Source organism: Phyllostomus discolor, chromosome X (genome assembly GCF_004126475.2).
Source record: "Phyllostomus discolor isolate MPI-MPIP mPhyDis1 chromosome X, mPhyDis1.pri.v3, whole genome shotgun sequence".
In the NCBI taxonomy this organism is placed as follows: Eukaryota; Metazoa; Chordata; class Mammalia; order Chiroptera; family Phyllostomidae; genus Phyllostomus; species Phyllostomus discolor.
In genome coordinates, this window is record NC_050198.1 from 35,502,172 (window position 1) to 35,528,050 (window position 25,879).

The 25,879-nt window shown below is 39.2% G+C and overlaps 1 protein-coding gene across 2 annotated transcripts in view; it reads right to left on the minus strand.

The window, feature by feature from the left end:
* The window catches only part of LOC114505343 (constitutive coactivator of PPAR-gamma-like protein 2), a 264,300-nt gene that overhangs the window by 185,721 nt on the left and 52,700 nt on the right, over positions 1–25,879 (minus strand). For both annotated transcript variants that reach the window (XM_036016503.1, XM_036016501.1), the window contains exons 5-10: positions 25,663–25,820; positions 23,167–23,255; positions 15,365–15,584; positions 10,210–10,504; positions 8,889–9,079; positions 8,644–8,787 (exon numbers count right to left, since the gene is read on the minus strand). In XM_036016503.1, the coding sequence (XP_035872396.1) occupies positions 8,644–8,787; positions 8,889–9,079; positions 10,210–10,504; positions 15,365–15,584; positions 23,167–23,255; positions 25,663–25,820 (1,097 nt within the window). The remainder of the gene's footprint in view (positions 1–8,643; positions 8,788–8,888; positions 9,080–10,209; positions 10,505–15,364; positions 15,585–23,166; positions 23,256–25,662; positions 25,821–25,879) is intronic.

A 25,879-nucleotide genomic window follows, 5' to 3' on the forward strand; every position in this document is an offset into this window, starting at 1 on the left:
ATGACAGCTACTATTCATAGGGTTGTTGTGACGATAGTACATGTCAAGCTGTTAGAGAACAGTATTTGGCACCTAGGAATCACACAATAGTGATCATTAGTATCATTTCATAAAGGCAAATGCTTTATTACAAATGTAGAACAGTAAGATAGGCTCCTAACATTTTAGGACTAACAAATATACTGGCCTCCTTGCTATTCTTCAAACATGCCAGACATACTGTATTTTGCCATATGTGTGCTCCTGTGTATAATGTGTACCCATATTTTTGGCCCAAATTTTCAGGAAAGAAAATCTTCAATTTTATTTTTTAATTCAATTTTTTACTTATTTGTATTTAGAAACAAAACTAATTATCTTATTCCAGGTTATTATTTTGCATACAGATATTGCTTTTCAGAGTTACACTTTTAATGCACAAGAATAAATAAAAGAATTACAAACATTTATATAGATACAGAATTAGTACTACCCACATATAATGCACATCCTTATTTTTCCCTAAAAAATTTGGACAAAAAAGTGCACATTATACACGGCAAAATATAGTACCTCATACTCCTCCCTCAGGACCTTTCCACTGGTTATTCCCTCTGCCTAGAATGTACACTATGGGCTCCCAATCACCACCTTCAGGTGTTTGCTCAAAGTCACCTTCTGAATGAGGCCTAACCTAATCACAACCTTACTGAAAACTGCAACCCACTTTCCTTCTTAAGCCTGCTCTACATTTCCCCAATCTCCTTGTAATGTATTATATAATTTACTTTTTATTATGGTTACTGAGTCTCCCCTTGATTAAGCAACATAACTCAGTGGCAGAAAGCAAATAAACTTTTTGTTATTTTAACTTTGGTTTTTTATTCACTGACATATCCCAAGTAGGTGCTGAAATATTTTGTCATCATTGGGTCTAATCCCTTCTCTTTACAAATAAGGAAAATTCAAAGAGACTTTGATCAATGCCACCCAGTGAGTAAAGGAAAGTGCTAGAAACAGGGACTGACTCCCAGCTCAGTGCCATTTCTACTATAGCCTATGGTCTCCCTGACCCTTGAACATTACAGAAAAATCACAATCATCCACCATTTTCCCCCAGGAGAATTTACCTTTGGAATGTCTTGGCTTTGCAAATGCTGCTGTGTCTGAAACAAAAAAATGCTTTGAAAGGCAGTGGAAGCCTGTACTGGAATTCTAAGTGTTGACAGATGAACAGAGAAGACGGCTGATTTAGAAGGGCTATCCCAAAGCTTTGAAAGAAGGTCTGCTGTTGTAATTGTTTCTGATGAATCAAAAACAAGATGGTTGCCACTATGGCTAGATAGCAAAATGATGCTATCCATACATGCTGGCTGTTGCTGTGCTAGGTTTTTCTGCAGGGGAAAAGACTGTTCTCTAATGCCTAAGAACTTGAAGTTGCTCTAAAAATTGTATTACATATTTTTGCTGCTGGTTGTAACCATTGTTGCAAAGGAGGTGTAATCTAGACCATGTTTGTAATGGCCTTTGGAATACCTAGTAATGGATGAACTTGGTTAGATGCCTGTGAATGAGGTACCTGCTGTTGGAAAAGAGCATATTGGCTACACAGAGAATGCTGTTGATTTATGTGCCCTTCTTGAGTAGACAACTGATGGCTTTTCTGTGTTTGTTCATGAGGTAAGTGAATTATCTGCTGATGCAGAATGAAAGCTGAGTGAGAAACCTGCCTTGGTGTTAGATGTGACTTGGAAAGCTGTGCAGAGAAGTATGACGGCTAGATCTGGGCCTTGAAGGGGTCTGCTAAATGAAAGACATCTGTGCAGGGTGTTGAAACTGGCTTTCCATGGCCCTCTGAGATGTAATGCTGGTTGACTGGACTTTAAGCTGCCGGAGTCCTAGATTGACATCTGCTTGGGATGGAACTTCTAAATGCTGGAAATTAAGTAAAGGCTCTGTAGAACATGTCTGTGTATCTGAGGTTAATGTTAAATACGCCTTTTGTTGAAGATATTACCTTGGGGTTGTGTTAAATAGGCTGGTTGTTCACGTCTGTGCTACACAAGGTGGACCTGAGTATAACTTCTATTATTTTAATTTACTCCTCACCTGAGGACATTCTTTCACTTCTCTCAGTGGGGGGTGGAGGGGGAGGAGGAGAGAGACAGAGAAAGAGAGACCACATTGATGCGAGAGAGAAACATCAATGTGCTATCTTCCATTCGCACCAGGACAAAGGATCAAATCCACAACCTAGGTGTGTACCCTGACCAGGAATTGAATCTGCAGCCTTTCAGTGTATGGGACAATGCTCCAACCAACTGAGCCATAGTGGCCAGGGCTGAGTATAAACTTCTGATCTGCAGAGTTTGTAATTAGTATGTACTTCATTAGTATTGGAAGGGTTCACTGTGTATATTTGCTAGGTTACAAAGGTTGTCTATTCAGTTGTCTGGATGGTGGAAACAGTTTCTCCTGAATAAGGGACACACCTCAGATGCAGTGCCTTCTAAGCAGGCTGTTCCACAGGTTGTACAGGGTAAGCTACTGGGATCCTATATGCTGGCTGGTCTGAAAAAGATGACTAAACAAGAGATTGCACTGGATAAGCAGGCTTCCCTTGGACTGGCGCTGAGTAAGAGGGCTTTAGTAATGGGTGGAACTTGATAAGAAGTCTGCATAGAATAAATTGGCTGTCACCCCAGTGGTTGTACAGTATAAGAGAATGCTCTGGGGCTGGCAGTGAACAAACAGGCTATGCTAGAGTCTAGATGGGGAAGTTGACTGTGATGGGTAAGAAGCTTGTTCTCAGGGATTTATCATAAGAGGCAGCTGCTCAGGAGCCTTCAATGGGAAGGATGGAAGTTCTGTAGGTGGTTCTGGATAAAGGTGTTGAACAGAGTAAGATGGCTGTTCAAGGGGCTGATTCACATTTTTTAAAAAAATTGCCCAAGAAGTTTTTTCTTGTACAAACACCAGCAGTTTGTAAAAAGGCACACAAAAATACAGCATGCAAAAGAAAAAAACTGTTGCCAGCATAATACCCAAAAGCAGCTAAAAAACACAAGCTACTCAGGCGAGACATCAGTAACCTACTTCCCACCTGTTCTCCAAAGACAGTTTCAGAAGTCAGTTGGCTACTGAAAATCAAGCTCCAAAATGTAGAGAGGCTTTTTCCACATTTGCACTGGGGTTTTCTGGTGCCAAGAGACAACCTCAGAAATAGACCATCATGCATAATAGGTTTATTAGTAGCAGGTGGCTTTCCAAAGCCACATAAAGCCTTCTACCATCCTTGTTCCTCCCCCACTTTCAAGCCCACAGCCAGCAGATACCTGCTGCCCTGGACAGAGTTCTGGAGGGGAGCTGTTCCTTCTTACAGACTAGGCTTATGGGTTCCTGAGGTGTCCTACAAGACACTACAGGGTTGGCTACCTTTCACAGACTGAAGGCTACACTGGAAACCACTTGGAGGTGCCCACCTGGGGCAAAAACCATCACAATCCATTAAACAAGAGTTCCCACCAGGAGGCCAGGCCACCTTTTGGAGGACTGGATGAGTACCAGCAGCTCTCGCAGTAAAAACTTCAGTAAGGCCCAGATTTTGGGAAAAGGATCCTGACTCATGCCAGGAAGGCAGGTGGCCCAAGGGTGGCTGGAGAAATAGCAAGCTCCTTGGAGTTGTGCAAGAGCAAGGACAGGTCTGCATGGTTCTACTACAACTTCAAACTTAGCACTCAGGGATTGAGATGAGAGGGAGCTGGGAAATAAGAAGTGGTACATACAATTCTCTCTTCAGGAGCCTGACATCTGCCTTGAGAAAAGATTCCAAGACAGAAGATACCTGAGTGGGGAACAAATTCAAAGCCAGGGCTCTAAGCCATCTCCAGGCTAGGACCCACTTCCCTGTGTCTTAGGGAAATATTTTTGACTTGTAAGAAAGGGTCAAAAATATTTCCCATTGCATGTAGAGCCCATTGAATAACAAAGGCAGAAAGAAACAAAAAAAAAGTCCCTTATAAGGACAGAATTGTCTCTCCCTCAGAGGAAAGAGCCCAGAGGGTTTTGAGACAAAGAATCTAGAGGTTAAGCTCTTTAAATGTTCTCAAGGTCACAGCATTGAGAGTGGGAGGAAGGGTATCATCTAACATTATTTTTTATATATATAAGGTTTCCAACTCCTCATCTACTGTAAAGTGTCTGACAGTGAGGTAATGGTTCATGTTGATCAAGTCTGTGAGCTTGTCTTCACCCAAGACAGCTCATGTGTCTCCTGGAAAAAGGAGGCTCAGGGAGAACAACCAGGCCCGGCTGTCCTATCATCACCCCAGACAGCAGTATGAGCATCCTTTCCCAGCCTAATGCTCATCTGGAGGGTGACATTTCATGCAGGCTAGAGGCCCCAACCATATCCACCACCCGTTGCATAGCATCTGTCAGACTTTTCTCCAAAGCTAGTGAACTAGGTAGACCCCAGGGCTCCTCAGTCAGCTATTTGCCTGAGAAGCCAAAGGTGCTAGAGAAGACCCAGTGCTCCCATGAGTCAGGGGAAAGGGAGAGCTGGGGTTCTTGGTTTCCAAGAATGCAAGCCCTTATTGTGTGCACTGGCTGCAAAGTATCCTGAGATCTACTGTCTAGACATTCCTACTCATAACCAAAATGTGCAAATTACTAAAGGGGAGAGGGAAGGTTAAACAATAAAGTCCGGCCCTGGCCAGTGCAGCTCAGTTAGTTGCAGCATTCTCCCATAAACCAAAAGGTCACTGGTTTGATTCCTGGTCAGGGCACATGTCTAGGTTGTGAGTTCGGTCCCTATTTGGGGAACATACACGCAAGGCAACCAATCAATGTTTCTCTCTCACATTGCTGTTTCTTTCCATCTCTATCTCCCCGCCTTCCCCTCTTTCTAAAAACAATCACGTCCTCGAGTGAGGACAAAAAAAATTGTAATAAAAAATAAAAACAAAATTAAAAAATAAAATAAACTCGTAAGAAAGAGAAGTCAGGCTTTTTGGTCTGTTAGTAGCTACTGAGGTATGCAATTCTTTTCTGCAGCTGCTGCTGCCGGGATCGGAGCTGCCTTTTCTCTGTAGCCAATCTCTTCTCAGCCCCAACCAGGGCTTGCACATACTCCAACGCCTTTCTCAGGATCACCACTTTGGGGGCCTTAGAGCAGCCGGCCAGGGCAGGTATCTGGTTCCTCAGGGCCAAGAACCTCCAACGGAGATCATTCCGCCTTTTACGCTCCAGGAGGTTGTGTTTTTCCCTCTTGGTCACATCCTCAGTATCAGAACTAAGAGGTTTGGGATGGCAGGACTGGGGAGCCTCACTTTCTATAGGTGGGGGGCTCACAACCACTTCATGTATCTCATCCTCCGTCTCCTCTGGATCATCTATCTCCAGAGCCTCTTCTTGGGAACCTCTCTTTGGAGGTCCTCCATGGGAACAGCTTTCTGGAGGAAAACGGGCAGCATAGTTGTGTTGTTGCTGATGGACGGCGACGTGGAAGTGTTTCATGCATGGGTCCAAAGACTCTGCTTGCACCATGATGGTAACCGGTTTCCGTACACCCAGGGGCTGTCTCTTCTTCACTGTCACAACACCAATTTCTTCACCCTCTAAGTCACTAGGGCTCTCGGACCCTGAGATGGCCTGGGTTTTAGGCTCGCCCAGTGTACAGACGGCAGCAGGCACCGGGTTACGGACTTCGAGGCTAGGAGTGCGGTCCGGGATACTGGGCACCTTGGATGGGTTCCCCCCGGGCACACTAGTGGTCAGCCGACTGCTCACCACTCTCTCCAGCCGTTCCAGGGCTGAGAAGCCACTCCACATGCAGTCACGGCGGATGATGGAGGCATAGTTCCTGCCCCAAACTTTTGAGTGGCCCCGGGATTCTACCTCATCCCCTGTGCCCCCTGCAGGCCATGGCTCTGTGGAACCAATTCCAGGGGTCAGATCCCTGATACCAGGACCTGAGCCCCACAGTGACATAGGGGGTGATGGCACAAGCTCGAATTTCTTCCAGATGTCCTCACTGGGCAATGTAGAGCGGTAGAAATCTTCCCCACAGTCATAGTCATAGAAATAGTGTTGGTATGAGTTGAACTCCACATCTGCTCCCTCACACCTACCACCTGCCCCAGGGAGCGGACCCACTTCAGGCCGCTGAATCACATTTTCAGTACCACCCTTTGGCTGCCGCCGACTTGCATGAGCTTCAGGTTCTCGCAGAACACAATCTTGCTGAACGTTTTTTTGTGGTGATGCCATAATCTTAGGTTGTAAAATTAATGGCTGCTGCTGAATAGAGGCTTGGCAACAAGGCTTCTTCAAAAGTATAATCTGACTCTGTGGCACAGAAGAACCTGGAGTTATAGACTCCTGATGTGCCACTGGGTATGGCCGGGATACTGAGTGTATCTTTTGTGAAGGCTGATGGGCCCCTGAATGGCCCTCAATGGAACTAGAAAGGAGTTGTGCTGCACAAGCAGCATTCCGTGCACTGCTCACATGTTGAGCAGAAGAATGATTTGACAAAGCTTGACGGTGTTTAACTGGTAAGAAATTAGAAGTCTGATTGGCATCTGGTGATTTGGTTAATCCCTGATTCCGATTTCTAGGGCCATGCTCAAGTTGCAGACCAACTGTCGGATGCTGGGAAGTAACATGTGAAGCAGGCAATGTATGAGGAGAAATTGCAGAAAAGACTGGTTGTGGAACTCCAGTAACGGGCAAGTCTAAAATCATAGGTTGGGATGAAGTTTGTCCATCTGCTCCAAAGCTCAGCTGTAGTTCCTGGTGCTGGTGCAAGGAAAATTTAAATTATGAATGCATAGAACAAGCCCATCATAATGGGACTGTCCCAGACAAAATGATAGGTGAAATAATGCTATCTTCCAAAAGTTTCATCAAGTTACCAAAAGACTCTGAGTATAACATTAATCCTATAAAAATCCCAATACCATGAGTATACTAGTTGAATACACTAATGAGCTGAGACCAGTGCCAGCAATATGCTGTTCATGGATTCCCATTTATTACAACTGCCACATTACTCATTCAAAACCTGGCTGAGATTCAGAGTAACTGAACCTGATACCTTCACACACCACACAGTGGAAGTTCCAAGAAAAGGCTCAAAAGAATTCAATATAAAAACTAAAATGAACATAGAAGCTCTCTTAAGACGAGAGAAAAAAGTAGCCTGTATAAATATAGGTTAGCTGTAAAGTCCTAGAACTTCAACCATTATACTAATAAAAAGACCCCAATGGTGAAAGTGCTTTCTTATGTAGCTTCAGGTGAAATGGACAGGCTAAAAAATAGTATGTATGTGATGTTTGTGCCTAACAAAATTATGTATGTATACATAGAAAAAGATAAATCTAGAGGCTTTATGCCCAAAATGTAAAAAATAAATTGTCTGTAACTGGAGGGATAAGAGGTGATTTTTATTGTCTTCTTTATAACTTTGTGATCTTTATTTTTAAATAAGTAAACACTTTCGAAATAATTTTTAAATTTTTTTAAATTTTGGAAACACATTTTAAAATGCACATACCTATATACTTAAGTGGTTGAACCTAAGTTCATTTAAATATCCATTCAACACACTTTGCATTATAGTCTTAGAGATGAATCAAACAACAACATGAGCTCAGTTATAAATATGTGCCATATTGCCTACAAACACCATGAAATACCAGGCACTGTCAAGATATCAATTTAAATCGACCCCTGGCTGAGTTTAAATGTATCAGGCATTTGTCAAATACGTGTATGCTTTCCCCTACAAGACTATAAGCTCCTTGAGAACATGGATAATTATTTTATTTTCATTTAATTTAATTTATTTTATTTCCCCAGAGATGGTAGTCATTAAGTTTATTGACGAACTGTAACAGGCTATATATCAATCTTTTAAAAGAAATAGATGAACCAGCTGCTAACTAAGTCATGTACAGAGAATGCCTACAAGCTCAGACCATCTCATTCCCAAAAGCAGAAGGCACATGCACACAGGGGATGGTGAGGTTGAAGAAAGAAAATGAAGTGATGGCAAAGAAAAACCCAACCAAGTGTCCAGGGCCCATAACCTAGGGAGAACCAGGATATAGTCTTGATATATGAACTCTCACAAAGACTGTTTACTTATTGCCAGAAATGAGTAACATTGACTTTGAGAGTCTAAAAGACAAAAACACTTATTTTTCCTACAGAAATAAACATGAATCAAAAAAGTCAAGAATTTATATGGAAGTGCTAAATATTATAAGAGGCTATTAACAATACTATTTTTAATCTATAAAATATATCCTTACACATTCAAACCAGGTTGGGAAAGCCCAATACAAAGAATAAATGATCATTACCATGAGAAAGACATCTAAGCCCTAAATAAAATTTTTTACCCCATATACGCAGTTCACAGTTTCTTTTCCAATTATACAAGCAGTGTTTCAAGAGCCTAGTTACACCATGTTAGTTTAGGTACATCCTCAAAAAGAATGTCTTAGGTGAAGGAAAGAATCAATAACTTTTTATCTTTCAGTGACTTTTATATAAACTCTGGTGAATTTATTTAAAAAAGCCTTTGCCTGTCAGAAAGTCTAGGGAGTGTTAGATATATTTAACTGAATACATAACCTATAATGTGTATCTTACCTTTATCTGTGAGACCTTCTGGACAGTTAATGGGGACACCAGAGGTTGTGAGACAACTGGCGGTCCAAGGACATGTACAGGCAAAACAGTGGACTGACCTTGAGTCAAAGGCAAAATTTGGGACTGAGTCAGCTTTGGCTGCTTCTGCAAATACAGTTAAATAAAGAAAAGAGATTAAAGATAAACTCTCCCATTTACAGTAAATATATTGATTATATATTTAAAAATGTAACGGCTCATCTCACCAGTGAAACCTGCTGGTAATGTCCTACGAGCTGCTGGGATGGATAAATTTTCCCAGGAACTTTTATTTCAGCTGGTGGCATGTTAGAAACCATTTGAGAACCCATCATCTGGTCTGAGGAATAGGCTGTACTGGGCTGATTTGTATCTGAGTGTATAACTGATCCAACTCCTGCCTCGGACAAAGTGTCACCTACAAAAAAGAAAATAAGGAACAGGTAGAAGTAAAAATATGAAGCACCAGGTCCAAATGGCACATGAAAGGGTAAGTGTTTATTTTTTTACACTGACAACCTGAGACATCTTCAAATAAGTATATTGCATAATTAATTAAAAACTATCATGTAAACTCTATGCTGACAGTAAAGTATAACCAAAATTTTCTTAGTATAGCAAAAGCTTAACAAAAATGAATCACATAAAAATCAACTCCATTTGCTGGCCATTTCATATATACTAATTAATCTATACTTGGCATTAGGATTTCAGTAAAACCTAATATCATATTTTTTCTCATTCTCCTAGGACCTGGATAGAAAATAATACTATCTTATACAGCAATTAGTTATTACTATGAAAAAACTACATACTTCTAGAGAAGAGAATGTATTACAATAGAAAAAATTAGAGAAACTGTTAATTTTATACTGCAGTCCAAAATACAAAGTGCCTTAAAGTCTAAAATATTCCTTCTTGAAAAATAAATCATATCTTTAGTTCCTAATTTTATTTTTTAAAGGACTTATTTTATACTCTTATAATGGTAAAAATAAAACTATTAATGATCCTTATGCCACTAGCACCTTGGACAAATCACTTAACAGAACTTAATTTTAAGAACTTAGTTTCTTAATTTTATTTTACTTTTTAAAGTTATTTTGTTTTTATTTTACTTTTTAAAAGATTTTATTTATTTAATTTTAGACAGAGGGGAAGAGGGAGAAAAAGAGGGAGAGAAACTTCAATGTGTGGTTGCCTCTCATGCGCCCCCTACTGGGGACCTGGCCCACAACCCAGGCATGTGCCCTGACTGGGAATAAAACCAACAACCTTTTGGTTCACAGGCCAACACTCAATCCACTGAGCCACACCAGACAGGACAGTTTCTTAATTTTAAAATAAAACTAATTGATCACTCTTCTCAGCCTTTTGGTTCTAAGATAAAGTATAAAATAAAAATTAGCTGGCTGGTCTATTTCAAAGATTTTGTAAAAGAATAGATAAAAATGATAGATAACAGAATGCTTTGAAAAATGCAAAGTACTATTCAAAAATAAGGGAACATAATTACACATATGTTTTCATGAATTACAACTGTGTTACCTGTAACAGAGGAGCAGTACTGCTGTGGTTTTCTTAATAGAAACTGTTGTCGCACTTGTTGATCGACTTCAGTTTCTTCACATTCAGTCACAGTATGCTGAGCATGAGCAGGGGGCAAAGTTGTATTCTGGAGTTGAGGGAAAACATTCCTCACAGACTTGCACCGAGAATCCCTGCGTTCTTCCAAACAGCCAGCTGGCTTCTTCTCTCTTATTTTCTTTATCAGGGTCACCCGGTCTCTAATGGACTTAGCAACAGCTTTGGAATCACTTTCATGGAAGAATCCTGACTTGACCTACAAATAAAACATAATAAGCAAACTACAGCTTTAACATTTAAGACTTTAATCATTTTTTTTACTCATGGAGTTATTTTGTGCTCCCAAATTCCAAATGTTATTAAATAACAGTTAGTTTCTATGCTCTTCTTAATCAGACATATGTAAATGTGAGAGACTTTAATGAGGATTTAAAAAATAATATCACCAAGCACTATTGAAATAACTCTGGCCTTAAAACAAGCAAATAGCTTTATGTTTCAGTACATGCAGTCTTATTACAGCCATTTATGACTGTCATTAAGTTTTGTGAAAGATTAAAAAGTTTCCCTCATTCAGCAACATTAAGTTCCTATAATGGACTCCACAGACAAACAGGTGAATAAGATGGCCCTTTGTCCTTTATGAGCACACAATCTGGTCATGAGGGATGGATAGAAATGTAACTTAAAAGGAAATAAGAGGTAAAAAATGAGTATTTACAAAAAGTCCTAAAGGAGCACATGCCTCTCTGGATGAAGTAGAGAAAGTATCACAGGGGAAGGTAAACTCTGACCTAAATTAAAACAAACAAACAAACAAAAAGGAGCTTACATGCTATTGAGTATAGACATTTAGAGAGCAACACTATAGGCAGAAAGAAGTATGCTAACAGCAAAGTACTATAGCTTACTAGGTATTAGTGGAGTGAGAGATAAGTTAAAAACTTGTTGTCTGAGACAAATAGGGCTGAGTAGCAGAAAAGACTTGAGGAGGTGCCATGGCATATCACTCTCAGTCCTACTACAATCTGTTTTTGAAACCATGTCATGGGGGTCTGCAGACTTGGGGAAATTTCATAGCAGTTGAAAAATGATTAGATTTTTAGATGGAGCCCAGACTGGTGCAGTTTGGTTAGGAGTTGTTCTACAAGGGAAGAGATCACCATTTCCATTCCCTGCCTAGGTTGCAGGTTGGGTGCCAGTCTGGGGCACATACAACATACAACAGACCACTGATCGATGTTTCACTCTCACACTGATGTTTCTCTCCCTGTATTTCTCCCTCCCTTCCCCCACATCTCTAAAAACAGTCTTTTTTTCAAAGGTCACTTTTCTTTAAAAAACAATGTTAGATAGAGTCCATATATTTAATTTGACTCCCTTCAAAAATGCCAAAAAAGAAACCCCATAGTAAATGTATTTTTAAATTATAAACCTACAAAGGCAGGGAGAATAAGCTGTAAGACAACAACAATATTTTGGACTCTTTCGAACATAAGAAAAAAAAAACGAGTAACTAAAAACTGACGTAGCAGACCTGAAAAAGGTCAATTAGGGAAAACTGATAATTATTCCCACATGCTAAACAATGGTTATGAGACACAGGGACGGGTAGTTATCAGATATTTCCATAAGTGGGTAAAGTCAAAAGAGATGACTAAAACAAGGAAGACTAAGTGAAAGGGTTCTGAGAAGTAGATATTTAGGTCCCTGTATCCCACCTTCCATTCCACACCTTTCAATGACTGCTTCTCCCCTACCAGGAAAGTCTAAAGTTTAGTTCTCTGGAGAGGATCTCTGGACTATGGAACACCAGGCACAATAGAGGATATGGCTACCATGTGGAAAACAAAAATAATAAATGACCATATGCGTGTTGAATGCCAAGTGCAGAAACTTCCAGCCCTCTTCCAAACTTGGCTACCAAAATATCAGGAATCAGATCATTACCTTCCAGGAAGGACATTGAAAGATGCCTCTCTAGGAAATCTGACCAATCGAAGAGGCAAGACCTTCAAATATTGATATCAGAGCCAAATAATGAGCCATCCAGATATTCCACAGTAAAAGTCAAAGTTAGTAATTCTGACACAAGAAATCATACAGTCAATTGCCTTGTTAGTCTCTGTGGTAGGTGAAATAATGACCCCTAAAAGATATCCTATCCAAATACTTAAACCTGTGAATATGATGACATATAACTGTACTATGAACAGTTCACCTTAAGGTAGCAAGATTATTTGGGTTAGCCTTTTACAAGTGGTGATACTAGAAGGATTTACATGCCATTGCTAACTCTGAAGATTAAGTAGGGGCATGTGAAATGACTGAAAAACAGCCTTTAAGAGCTGAAAGTGACCCCCTAGCTAACAGCCAGTAGAGAAATAGGGAACTTAGTGTTAAAACTGCGTGAAATTACTGGATAAGCCGAAAAGCAGATTCTCTACCAAAGACCCAAGATCAGAGACTAGGCAGCCAATACCTTGACTTCAGCCTGTCAAACTCCAAGCAGAGAATCCAGTGAAGCCCACCAGGACTTCTGACATACAGAGCTGAGATAATAAATGTGTCATTTTAAGCCACTAAGTTTGTGGTAATTTGTCTTACAGCAATAGAAAACTAATACGGTCTCTTTATTAATCATAAACAGCTGGCAAAAAATTACCAGAAATATGAGAAAAAGCCTTTGACAAGAAGATGGGAGCACAAAAGTAACAGAGGAAAACACAGCAACCTGGAGAAAATAGACTGCAGGGAGGAAAAAAATGTCAAAGACACTCCCTTTAAGAATGTTAAAAAATAATATTGCATCCAGAAAGCAAAGAACAAGATATTTTACTCTAAAAAAGAAACAGATGAAAATTAAGAACTCTTGGAATTAAAAACATGATAGCAGACATGAAAAACTCAATGGAAGGGTTAGAAGATAAAGGTGATAATATCTGCCAAAAAAGGAGAATAAAAAGACAAAGATGAAAATTAGAAAAGATAACAAAATTGGAGAAACAGTTCAAGAGGTCCAACATCCATATAATAGCAGTTCCAGAAAGAGAAAACAAATGGGAAGAAATCATCAATAAAATACTTCAAGAAATCTCCCAGAAACTAGAGTGTGAGTTGACAGACTGTAAGAGTCCACTGAGTGTCCAATGCAGTAAAATGAAAACAGACCGAAATGAAGACACATCACTGTGAAATTTTTAAAATACTGAGGAGAAAAAGAAGGCTACAAGCTTTCAGAAAGGAAACAATGGGTCACATGCAAAAGATCCAGAAAACAGAACAACTCTGCACTTCTCAATACCAACACAGAAAGTTAGAAAAGCATGGAGTAAAGACTCTAATTTTTTTTTAATTGCCAAACTAAAATGCCTTCAGCCAAATAGTATGTTAAAAATAAAGATAGAATAAAGACACTTTTTATACATGCAAGCATCAAAGAATTTACCTCCCACAAACCCTCTGTTTAGAAGCTAACAAAGGAAGCCATGACTGGTGTGGCTCAGGGAGTTGAGTGTTGACCCGCAAATGGGCAGCTAACTAGACAGGACACATGCCCAGGCTGCAGACCAATCCCGGGTTGGGGGGCGTGGGAGAAGCAACCAATCGATGTTTCTCTCACAGATCAATGTTTTTCTTCCTCTCTTTCTCCCTCCCTTCCCCTATCTCTCTAAAAATAAATAAATAAATAAAAGTATTTTTTAAAAGAAGCTAACAGAGGAAGTATGACACTAAAATAAGAGAGTAAGCCAAGAAAGAAAAAAACATGGAATTTAGGAAATATTAAGTCCAATACAGGAGAGAGGCAGAGGAGTCTATGAAGACAGAGAAGGGAAATATCAAGTTGATAGTTACGCATCAGATGTTCAAGATAATCATTCCAAATTAGAAGAGTGTGACTACAAAAAAGGTAATATTAAAGACTTTCATTTCCAAGATCCCCATTTCCATTGTCCAATTTTTCCTTTTAGCCTCAGGACAGAATTCCCAGATGAGCCTGCTTCACGGTGCCTGTATTGGGCTAAACCTGACCACATGCTGCTGAAGCTCCTGCAACCCCTCCCTTTAAGCACGGCTGCAGCCTGGGTCAGGGGTGGACATGCATTCCACCCCACAGAAGTTATCTGCTGCCATCTACTCTTGGGGGAGAGGGGGTCATGGGGAGATTAGAAGTTAGAGGGGCCTGCTCCCTGTCAAACTGTATCGCTACCGGACAACTCATTTCTGGTCCACACAGCAGTCCTGCGGGTGCACTGACTGCGGTGAGCCAGGTTATTTCATGCCCTAGACTCGCACATGACCTTACCCACTGACTTTCTCAAAAGCACCTCTTCCAAACCCTTCCAGAAATTGAAGTCAGTCTGTGACTGACAGACTCTGTTCAGCTCATCCTCTCCTGGGTATCTTCACCTAAGAGTAACTTCAGTAACCAACAGGGTGTGTGTGTCCTTGTCATTCACATTTTCAAAATAAAACAATATATTACTTAGGTAAACTATAATGAAAAGCAAAGGAATGAATACCAAAAAAGTCAGAATAGATATTGCCTGTGGTGATGAGGGAGGGGAATACAACTGGGAGGGGCACACAGGAGGATTCTAACATAACCAACTGCATTCTACTTCTGTTTCCTTTTTACTGAAGTTATTGGAGTGACACTGGTTAACAAAATTATACAGATTTCAGGTACACAATTCTATGCATTCTATTTCTTAACAAAGGTAGTGTATTATCAGCCTCTGTACAGTACACACAAATTTAATATACTCTGCTGTAGAGATACATTTCATAGTAAAATATCAAGTTAAATAATGAAAAGGAGAAAATAAAAAGCAATGACAAAGAATAAGAAAGTCAATCCTGCCCTGGCTGGCAAAGCTCAGTGGATTGAGCGCGGGCTGCGAACCAAAGTGTCGCAGGTTCGATTCCCAGTCAGGGTACATGCCTGGGTTGCAGGCTATAACCCCCAGCAACCGCACATTGATGTTTCTCTCTCTCTATCTCCCTCCCTTCGCACTCTGAAAATAAATAAATAAAATCTTTAAAAAAAAGAAAGAAAAGAAAGTCAATCCTGGTACTTATAGGGGCAGGGGAAATAAAAGTAGAATTGACTTACCATTTCATATGCTACTTCTTCAGGTGTATCCGTCTCTACATTAAAACTGAATTCAATAGCTTCATTGTCTTTGTGCTTGCCTTTCAATTTTTTAGGGTCTTCCACCCAGAGTCTTAAAGCCAGGGATGAATTTGAGCAATCATCTTCCTCTGCTAACTCCACTCTCAGTCCGGTATCCTCAGCAAAAAATGTGTGGTTTAGTAGGTTCCTGATAGACAACCTAATAAACAAAATACCCATCTCATTATCAAGTCTTCCAATCATAAGCAAGATAGAGAACCTTTAAAATTAACTGTATCAAAGTAAAAGTTTTATTTTTTATATACTTTATTGATTATGCTATTACAGTTGACCCATTTCCCCCCTTTATGCCTCTCCACCCTACATACCCCCTACCAGCCACATTCCCACTTTAATTCATGTCCATGGGTTGTACATATAAGTTTTTGGCTTCCCCATTTCCTATATTATTCTTAACATCCCCGTCTATTTTGCACTTACTATTTATGCTTATTCCCTGTACCTTTGTCCCCCTCTCTGCCCCTCCTACTCTCTGGCTGATAACCCTCCACATGGTCTCCATTTCTGTGATTCTGTTCCTGTTTGAGTTCTTTCCTTAGTTTGTTTTTGTATTTGTTTTTTAGGTTGACTTCTTAATACTTGTCAACTTGTTGTCATTTTACTGTTCATATTTTTTATCTTTTTTTATTAGATAAGTCCCTTTAACTTTTCATATAATAAGGGCTTGGTGATGATGAACTCCTTTAACTTAAGCTCAGGTGGGAAGCACATTATCTGCCCTTCCATTCTTAATGATAGCTTTGCTGGATAGAGTCATCTTGGATGTAGTTCCTTCCCTTTCATGATTTTGAATACTTCTCTCCAGCCACTTCTTCCTTGCAAGGTTTCTTTGGAGAAATCAGCTGATAGTCTTATGCCACTCCTTTGAAGGTAACTGGCTCCTTTCTTTGTGCTGCTCTTAAGATTCTCTCTTTTTTAATCTTGGCTAATGTAATTATAATGTGCCTTGGTGTGTTCTTCCTTGGGTCCCACTTCTTTGGGACTCTCTTGAGCTTGCTGGACTTCCTATAAGTCTATTTCCTTTGCCAGGTTAGGGAAGTTCTCCTTCATTTTTTTTCCAAATAAGTTTTCATTTTCTTGCTCTTCCTCTTCTTCTCATACCCATATAATTCCGATGTTAGAATGTTTAAAGTTGTCCTGGAGTTTCCCATGCCTCACCTAATTTTTTGGAATTCTTGTTTCTGCATTCTGTTCTGGTTGAATGTTTATTTCTTCCTTCTGGTCAAAACCGTTGACTTGAATCCTGGTTTGGTTTGTGTCCCTTCACTGTTAGTTCCCTATATATTTTCCTTTATTTCACTTGTCATACTCTTCCTTTTTTCCTCTATTCTGCAACCACATTCAACCAATTCTGTGAGCATCCAGATTACCAGTGTTTTGAACATGCAGGGATGTTCAACCAATCAGAGTTCGAACATCTGATAGGTTAGCTATCTCTTTGTCATTTAGTTGTATTTTTTCTGGATCTTTGATCTATTTTCTGTTTTGGTTTGGTTTTTTCTCAGCGTGTCTGCTACACAGTAATGGACAAAGAGACTTAGATGTTCACCAGGGTGGTGGAACCCATATCGCTGCACTGTGGCGCTATATGTGGGGGAGGGGTCTGACAGGGAATATTGCTGCTTCATCCACGCTCTGCAGGCTTTCAGTCACTTCCCCCGCTACCCACAAGCAAATTGGGCCCTTCTGGTGCTGATTCCCAGGTGGGTGGTTTTAGGGCCCTGTGGGTCTCTCCAACAAACTGTCCTGTGAGGCAGGGAGTTTCTCCCACTGCCTCCACCCTCACTGGGTTTTTCAGTCAGAGGTTTCGAGGCTTTATTTCCCTGCCTGGAACCCCGGGTTGCATGGCTTATCTCACTCCCCAGTTGTTCCTCCTGGTTTACCTACATTCAAATGTGGGAAGGCTAGGACCACGGGCTCTGCCAGCCGCCACTTTGCTGAGACTACTCTCCGCCCCTCCTACCAGTTTGGATGAATGTTTCTTCTTTAAATCCTTGGTTGTCATTCTTCCACACAGTTTGGTTTTCTGTCAGTTCTAGTTGTTTTTTTCTTTTTAAATTTGCTGTTGCCCTTCTTTTGGTTGTGTGAGGAGGCACAGTGTGTCTTCCTAAGCCTCCATCATGGCCAGAAGTCAAAAGTCTTATTATTTTAAGTATATTTTATTGATTATGCTTTTTCAGTTTACCAAATATTTTTCCCTTTATCCTCCCTCTGGCCTGCGCACCCCAACACTCCAGCATCCCCCTTACTTAGATCATGTCCATGGCTTGTACATATAAGATCTTTGTCTTCTGCTTCCTATACCATTTTAACCTGTTCCCATCTATTTTATGCCTACCAATTATGCTTCTTATTTCCTGTACCTTTCCCCCGATTCTTCCCTTCCTCCTCCCCACTGAAAACCGTCCATGTGATCTTCATTTCTGTGATTCTCTTCCTGTTCTAGTTGTTTAGTTTTTGTTTTCATTTTTTTATGTTCAGTTGTTGATAGCTGTGAGTGTAGTCATTTCACTGTTCATAGTCTTTGATCATCTTCTATTCCTTAGATAAGTCCCTTTAACATTTCATATAATAAAAGCTTGGTGATGATGAACTCCTTTAACTTGACCTTAGGTGGGAAGCACTTGATCTGCCCTTTTATTCTAAATGAAAGCTTTGCTGGATAGAGTCATCTTGGATATAGGTCCTTGCCGTTCATGACTTGGAATACTTCTTTCCACCCCTTTCTTGCTGCAGGGTTTCTTTAGAGAAATCAGCTGATAGTCTTATAGGCACTCCTTTGTAGGTAACTCTCTCCTTTCCTCTTGCTAAAGATTCTATCTTTATCTTTAATCTTGGGTAACTTAATGATGATATGCCTTGGTGAGTTCCTCTTTGGGTCAAATTTCTTTGAGACTCTCTCTGGGCTTCCTGGATTTCCTGGAAATCTATTTCTTTTGCTAGGTTGGGGAAGTTTTCCTTTATTATTTGTTCAAGTAACTTTTCAACTTGTTACTCTTGTTCTTCTCCTTCTGGCACCCCTATGAATCTGATGCTAGAGTTTTTCAAGTTGTCCCAGATGTTCCTAAGCCTCTCCTCATTTTTTTTGAATTCTTGTTTCTTCATTCTATTCCACTTGGCTGTTTATTTCCTTCTTTTCTTCTAAATTGTTGGTTTGAGTCCCAGTTTTGTTCCCTTTATTGTCGGTCCCCTGTATATTTTGCTTTGTTTCACTTTGGGAAGCCTTCACTTTGCAACCAAGCTCAATTAGTTCTGTGAGCATTCTGATTACCCATGTTTTTAACTCTGCATCAGATAGCTTGGCTATCTCCTTGTCACTTAGCTCTTTTTCTGGAGTTTTGATATGTTCTTTCATTTAGGCCGCATTTGTTTGTCTTGGTGTACCTGTTATGTTATAAGGTGGCGGGGCCTTAGGTATTCCTCTGGGTGGAAAAACCCTCTTTGCTGAGTTGTGGTGCTCTTTGTGAGGGAGGAGTCACAGAGGGAGTAATGCGACTCCCTTGCTTTAGCCTCACTTTTCAACGAACTCTCTCGTGTGAGACTGACAGTTTCTCTGGCTGTGGTATCCCCCACAGTAGTTTGTAGCTAGCTTTGTCTTTAGGTTCCCAGTCAGACAGTTCTGCCTTGTCATGCATTCTCTCCCAATGGCTCCTGGCTCAGCCCCTCCTACTGGTCTGGGTGACTGTTTCTTTAATTCCTTAGCTGTCAGAGTTCCACACAATTTGATTTTCTGGCAATTCTGGTTGCTAATTGTTTTTGGATTGGTTGTTATCCTCCTTTTGGTTGTGTGAGGAAGCGAAGCATTTCTACCTATACTTCCATCTTGGCCGGACCCCTGAAAAGTGTTATTTTAAACTTTCTATTAATTAAATGGCCCTAGCTGTTGTGTCTCAGTGGGTTGAGCTCCAGATTGAGAACCAAAGGATCACAATTTGATTCCCAGTCAGGACACATGCCAGGATTGCAGGCCAAGGCCCCAGTAGGGGGCATATGAGAGGCAACCACACATTTATGTTTCTATCCCTCCCGTCCCCTCTCTAAAATAAATAAAAAATAATTTTAAAAAATTCTATTAATTAAACCATTAATCTGGTTTGTCATAAAAACAAAATATTGTATCTAACTTATTACTATCAAGGGTGCAAAAATTTCCAACTAACATGCATTTGTAATGACATTAATTAAAGATTACTAGTAGTAATATATCTAGACACTGAAGTTTAACATACCTTAAAGTATACCTAAAGAGAGTTGGAGAAGTGCTTCAGTACATGTTACATGGATTGAGTAACTTCCCTAGACCACTGCCTTAAGTTACTAAAATTCAAACAATAGATTATGTGCAAAGGAAATGAAAAACTTTTCCCAGCTATGTAAACTCTAAGTTAAGTTAGTAAATGTTACCAATAGAAGTCAAAGACTTCATTAAGAATAATATAGTCCAGAGGTATCAAACTCATTTTCACCAGGGGCCACATTAGCCTAGCAGTTGCATTCAAAGGGCTGAATGTAATTTCAACTTCTTAACAGTTAAGGAGTAGTTACATTTATACAGTCCTAAAATTATTTCCATCCTAAGCCCAGGCTGGCGTAGCTCAGTGGATTGAGCGTGGGCTGTAAACCAAAGCATCACAGGTTCGATTCCCAGTCAGGGCACATGCCTGGGTTGCAGGCCACGGCCCCCAGCAACTGCACATTGATGTGTCTCTGTCTCTGTCTGTATCTCTCTCCCTCCCTCCCTCCCTCCCTCCCCCCCTCTAAAAAATAAATAAATAAATACATAAAATCTTTTTAAAAATTATTTCCATCCTTTGAAGGCAACCTCGGGGCTGATATGTCCCCCGGTGAAAATGAGTTTGACACGCCTGATCTACTCACTGTATGTCACTCTTTGCAGAGTGCCGTGGGTGAAGCTAATTTATAATTTAGTTCAGCCAAGTCCCATGGTTTTCTTAAAGTATTTACGTCTAGTGTTTTAGTCCAAAGTATACATGCAGTAGATACAGGACTATCCTAATATCAGAAATTAACCATCTCTGTAGAGACGAAAGTACAGGGGTTCAAAAGATTCTTTTACAAGCTGGGGCCGTTAATTTGCTTTTCTTTAATGAACTTCTAAAACAGATATGTAATATCTAACTTATCTGTATTACAGACCAGGGAGAAAAAAAAACAATGTATTCCATAATGTTTACATAGAAAGCCCCTCCTGTAGAATTTGTAACAGATAATACATGTCATCCTGCAAGTAAAGGATTTAAACCTTCTACATTTTTAGTGGTCAAGAGACAAATACTTAACTAAGACAGTATTATAAAAAAAGATTAATTTTGTTCAGACTAGTTTTAAGGTTGAGGTGAGATGTGTTTAATCAGATACTACCAAGTTAAGCCCTCTGACTCACAATAATAATTTTTCCAAAGTATTTTACTAAGGAATAATTATAGCAATAGCTAGAGATACCATTCATTAAATACTTATTACTGTTAGGTGTTTTATATGTACTCATTATCTTTTTAATCATAAAAATAACACCCTTTTTGAGTAACAATCAAGTAATTTGCTCGATATCACACTGGCTAAATGAGTCCAAATTTCAATCTTACTCTCACAGCGAAGCCTGTACATTTTCCAATAAACTAATATGGCATGAATCCTGTTCAGTATTCCAGTGTTCTTCAGTAATAAATCATAATTAGTGATAAGACTATATAAACAACAATCAGAATCCAAACTAAAATGGCTACTTCAACACAGTAGTTTTACTCTTGCTTAAAAAAAGCATGACTAGCCCTGGTTGGTGTGGCTCAGTGGACTGAGTGCCGGCCTGCAAACCAAGGGGTTGTTGGTTTGATTCCCAGTGGGGCATATGCCCAGATTGCAAGGCCAGGTCCCCAGTGGGGGATGCAAGAGCGGCAACCACAGATGGCTGTTGCTCTTCCTCTCTTTCTTCTCCAAAAATAAATAAAATCTTTTAAAAAGCATGCCTAAACTCCTACAACTCAAAAAATAAATGAAACAATTTTTTAAAGGGCAAAGGATTTAAGTAGACATTTTTCCAAAAATATACAAATGGCCAATAACTACACGAAAATATACTCAACATCGTGAGTCATTAGGGAAATGCAAATCAAAACCACAAGAAGATACCACTTCACACCCATTAGGATGGCTATTACAAAAAAAAAAAGAAAGAAAAAGAAAATAACAAGCATTGATGAGGATGTTGAGAAATTGCAACCTTCCTATATTGCTGGAAGGAATGCAAAATGGTATAGCCACTGTGGGAAAAGTTTAGTGGTTCTTCGAAAGTTTCAACATAGTATTACCATATGGCTCAATAATCCGACTCCTAGGTAGATACTAAAAAGAATGGAAAGCAGCAATTCAAGCAAATATTTGTACACCAATTTTCATGCAGCATTATTCATGATTGACAAAAGGCAGAAATAACCCAAGTATCCATCAACAGATAAATAAATAAACAAAATGTGATATGTGTGTGTAACATTCAGCCTTAAATAGGAAATTCTGATATACACTACAACATGGATCAACCTTGAAAACTATGCTAAGTGAAATAACCCAGACACAAAAGGAGAAATATTGTGTGATTCCACTTATATGAGGTACCTAAAATAAGCAAATTCATAGGGACAGAGAGAAGAATAGAGGTTACCAAGGACTGATGGAAAGAGGGAATGAGGAGTTGTTAAATGGGTACAGAGTTTCTGTTTGAGATGATGAATAAGTTCTGGAAATAGATAGCAGTGACAGTTTTACTGTGAAAGTACTTAATGCCACTGAATTGTAACACATAAAAAAGACTAAAATGGTAAATCTTATGCTATATAAATTTTACAGTAATGAAAACAAATATACACCTAGATATAGCCTTTTGGTACAAACATTAAGAATGTTCTACAATGAAGCTATAATTAAAACAGGCCTTACCTTAGTGGCTTTATGTATTCTCAGAATAAGCGACACTAAACTCAGAAAAATAACAAAACTAGAAGATAGTCAAAAAAATGCTGATGGAGATAATTTCTATAAAGGACCTGTCACCTTTATTAATCATAATCAATAGGAAGGTAAAAAGCAAATCCTTCAGCTTGTCAGCACCTGTCCAAAGCTCAACTTAAAGGGAAATACAAGATAAAACTCAAATGATTTGTCCATAAGAAAAACATGAATTGTGATACAAATAATCTAGAATACTAATTCTTGAACAAAAAATAGCCCTATGAATGAATGAACTTTACTATCGTAATACAAGGACATGTGGTCAAACAAACAAACAAACAAAAACATCTGGCAAGTTGATCATTACTTTTTTTTAAACTATCATTAAAAACCATGTAAGTAACTTATCTAAAGGTGATACTACAGAAACTCTCTACTTCATCAATTGTTAGAAGCAAGTTAACCTAGGTGGAAGGGGCCCACTGTCTTCATCTGACACCTCAAGATCATAAAAGCTTGTCAAAAAACACACAGACAAACACAACCTAAATTTTGCTTCAAGGAAAATTCAGCACATGATATCAAAGTCTAAAACGGCAAACAAATTGCACCAATACAGTATACTAAAGCCAGTATGGTTTGTTTTCTACTCAAAAATCATACCAAGCATAATTCAAAGGCCAAAAAATGACCCAGTGCAAACGAACAGAAAAATGCATCTATCGATTATGTCACTTCAGTACATTTGCACCCACCTTTCAGATTTGTTTTGACGAATACAACCTTCAATGATTTCTTTCACTTCAGGATCAGTGACTTTATTAAAGCTGGCTGGTTTTATGCCCTAGGAGGATAAAAATGTTTTCCAGTCACATATTAAGCAATTGAAAACCCAAATCAACATGACATTTATTAAAATAATGATTTTTACCATTAGACCATATTTGAGTTTTAAATGAGATAAATATAAATAGTGTAAGTTTAACAACTTTTTTGACAAGAATTTTGTCATAGTTCTACAAATAACAGTGAAAACTGTAAATAATCTAAAATCAACATAGTAAAATTTATGTCATGTAATATACACTAATAATATACAGAAATTAAAAATGTTCTCAAATTAACAACAGAGAATTCTCACAGTGCAACATTAAGTACGGAAAAAAAACAGGTTTCTAAAATGTACATACAGTATAACCCCAGTTAGCAAAATATAATAAACAAGTACTTCTTGAAATCAGAAAAAACATCAATGTTATTTAAAAACTTTTTTTATCTTCACCTGAGGACATTTTCATTTGCTTTTTTAAAAAGATTTTTATTTATTTATTTTTAGAGAGGGAAGGGAGGGAGAAAGAGAGAGAGAGAGAGAGAGAAACATCAATGTGCAGTTGCTGTGGGCCATGGCCTGCAACCCAGGCATGTGCCCCGACTCGGAATCAAACCTGTGATGCCTTGGTTCGCAGCCCGCGCTCAGTCCACTGAGCCACGCCAGCCAGGGCTTCATTTGCTTTTTAAAAAGATTTTATTGCCCTGGCTGGCGTAGCTCAGTGGATTGAGCGCGGGCTGGGAACCAAAGTGTCCCAGGTTCGATTCCCAGCCAGGGTACATTCCTGGGTTGCAGGCCATAACCCCCAGCAACCGCACATTGATCTCTCTCTCTCTCTCTCTCTCTCCCCCCCCTTCCCTCTCTAAAAATAAATAAATAAAATCTTTAAAAAAATAAAAAGATTTTATTTATTTACTTCCAGAGAGAGGGAAAGGAGTGAAAGAGAGAGAGAGACAGACAGACATCAATGTGTGGTTGCCTCTTGCACGCCCCAGGCTGGGGACCTGGTCCACAACCCTGGCATGTGCCCTGACTGCTGGGAATCAAACCAGCAACTGTTTTGTTTGCAGGCCAGCACTCAATACACTGAGCCACTCCAGCCAGGGCTTCATTTGCTTTTTTAGAGAGAGAAGAAGGGACACACACACACATACACACACACTCATGTAAGAGATGTATCAATTGCTTGCCTCTGCACACACCCAGACCCAGGATGCACACTAGGACCAGGGACTGAAAGCATCTCTAATGGGGTCACATGCACCTGCGCCTGAAATGGGAATGAACCCACAACCCAGGTACATGCCCTGACTGCGAATCAAACTACACCTGTTCAGCTATGGGATGATATTCCAACCACTGAGCAACACTGGCCAGAGCTATTTAAAAACTTTTGAAAATTCCTAAGAAGTATTCCTCTATTGCAAACATTCTAAGTCAGTATTATTTCAAAGTCTTTTAGAATGGCTAGAAGAAATGAGCAAACTGATTTGCTAGGGAAACTAGGTCATCTGTCATATAGAATATCCCATATTCTGAACATCAGCCTTATTTCTTATATCTTCCTACCCAAACCTCTGGAGTCAGACTTGGGGTCAAAATCCACCATTACCAGGAGCTATGTGAACCTGGATAAGTCACAACCTCTAAGTTTCAGTCCCATCATTTATAAACTGAACATATCACCATCTTGTAAGGATATAAAAATGAAAGCATGCAGCATATAGCATACATTTAAAACAGTACCTCTTAGCATTAGTTTTCTGAAATACTCTAACAATCTTTTCTCCAGCCTATCTGAGCCACCCAATTAGATATGAAGTAAACCTCTTTTGAATAATCCTAGCATTTTGCTTCTACTTCCCTCATGTCCTTTACAATACTCCCATCCTCTTATTATTTCTGTGCTTATTTGTGAATTTATATTACTGTCCTACTAAAAATGTAAGCTCTTCAGGGTAGCAAACACTTCTTTATTCATCCATGCATTCCTTTCAATTTCTAAAAAATTACTCATAGCAAGCATCAAATACTGTATCTGTTGAACTACATTTTGAATGCCCTTTCACAATCAGGCTTTTAGAACTAAAAGAAACCTTCAAACCATTTAGCCAATATTTATTATTCAAATTTGGAAAATGAGACCCATCTAATAAATATTTAAAATTTCTTTACAAACAAATGCGTATGTATGATATCTCTGTTTTCCCAAAGACACCAATACAGAGCATTTTACATGACCCCAATAGGGTACAGGTATGTATTATATAACATAAATCTAAAGCTTGTTTCATTACAATTATGTTAAATTTAGCACTGTTAAACAAAACTAAACCAAAATTGGTTTTACTAAGTTGACTTAAACCAACTTCAACATGAAATATGGCAATTTGTGAAGTAAAAAGAGTAAAGGTATACCTACACTAGTTACTTTACGGTATATTTGAGCTGCATTTTGGCACTCAGAATAAGGGTACTCCGAAGTTGCCATTTCCAGCATACACATTCCAAAAGCATAGACATCTACAGATTCATCATAGTGCTCTTCATACATCTCTGGGGCCATAAATTCAGGAGTCCCTACAAAATAACACCACAACCATATTTTTGTTAAAAAGAAAACTGTATTCACCAAGGTT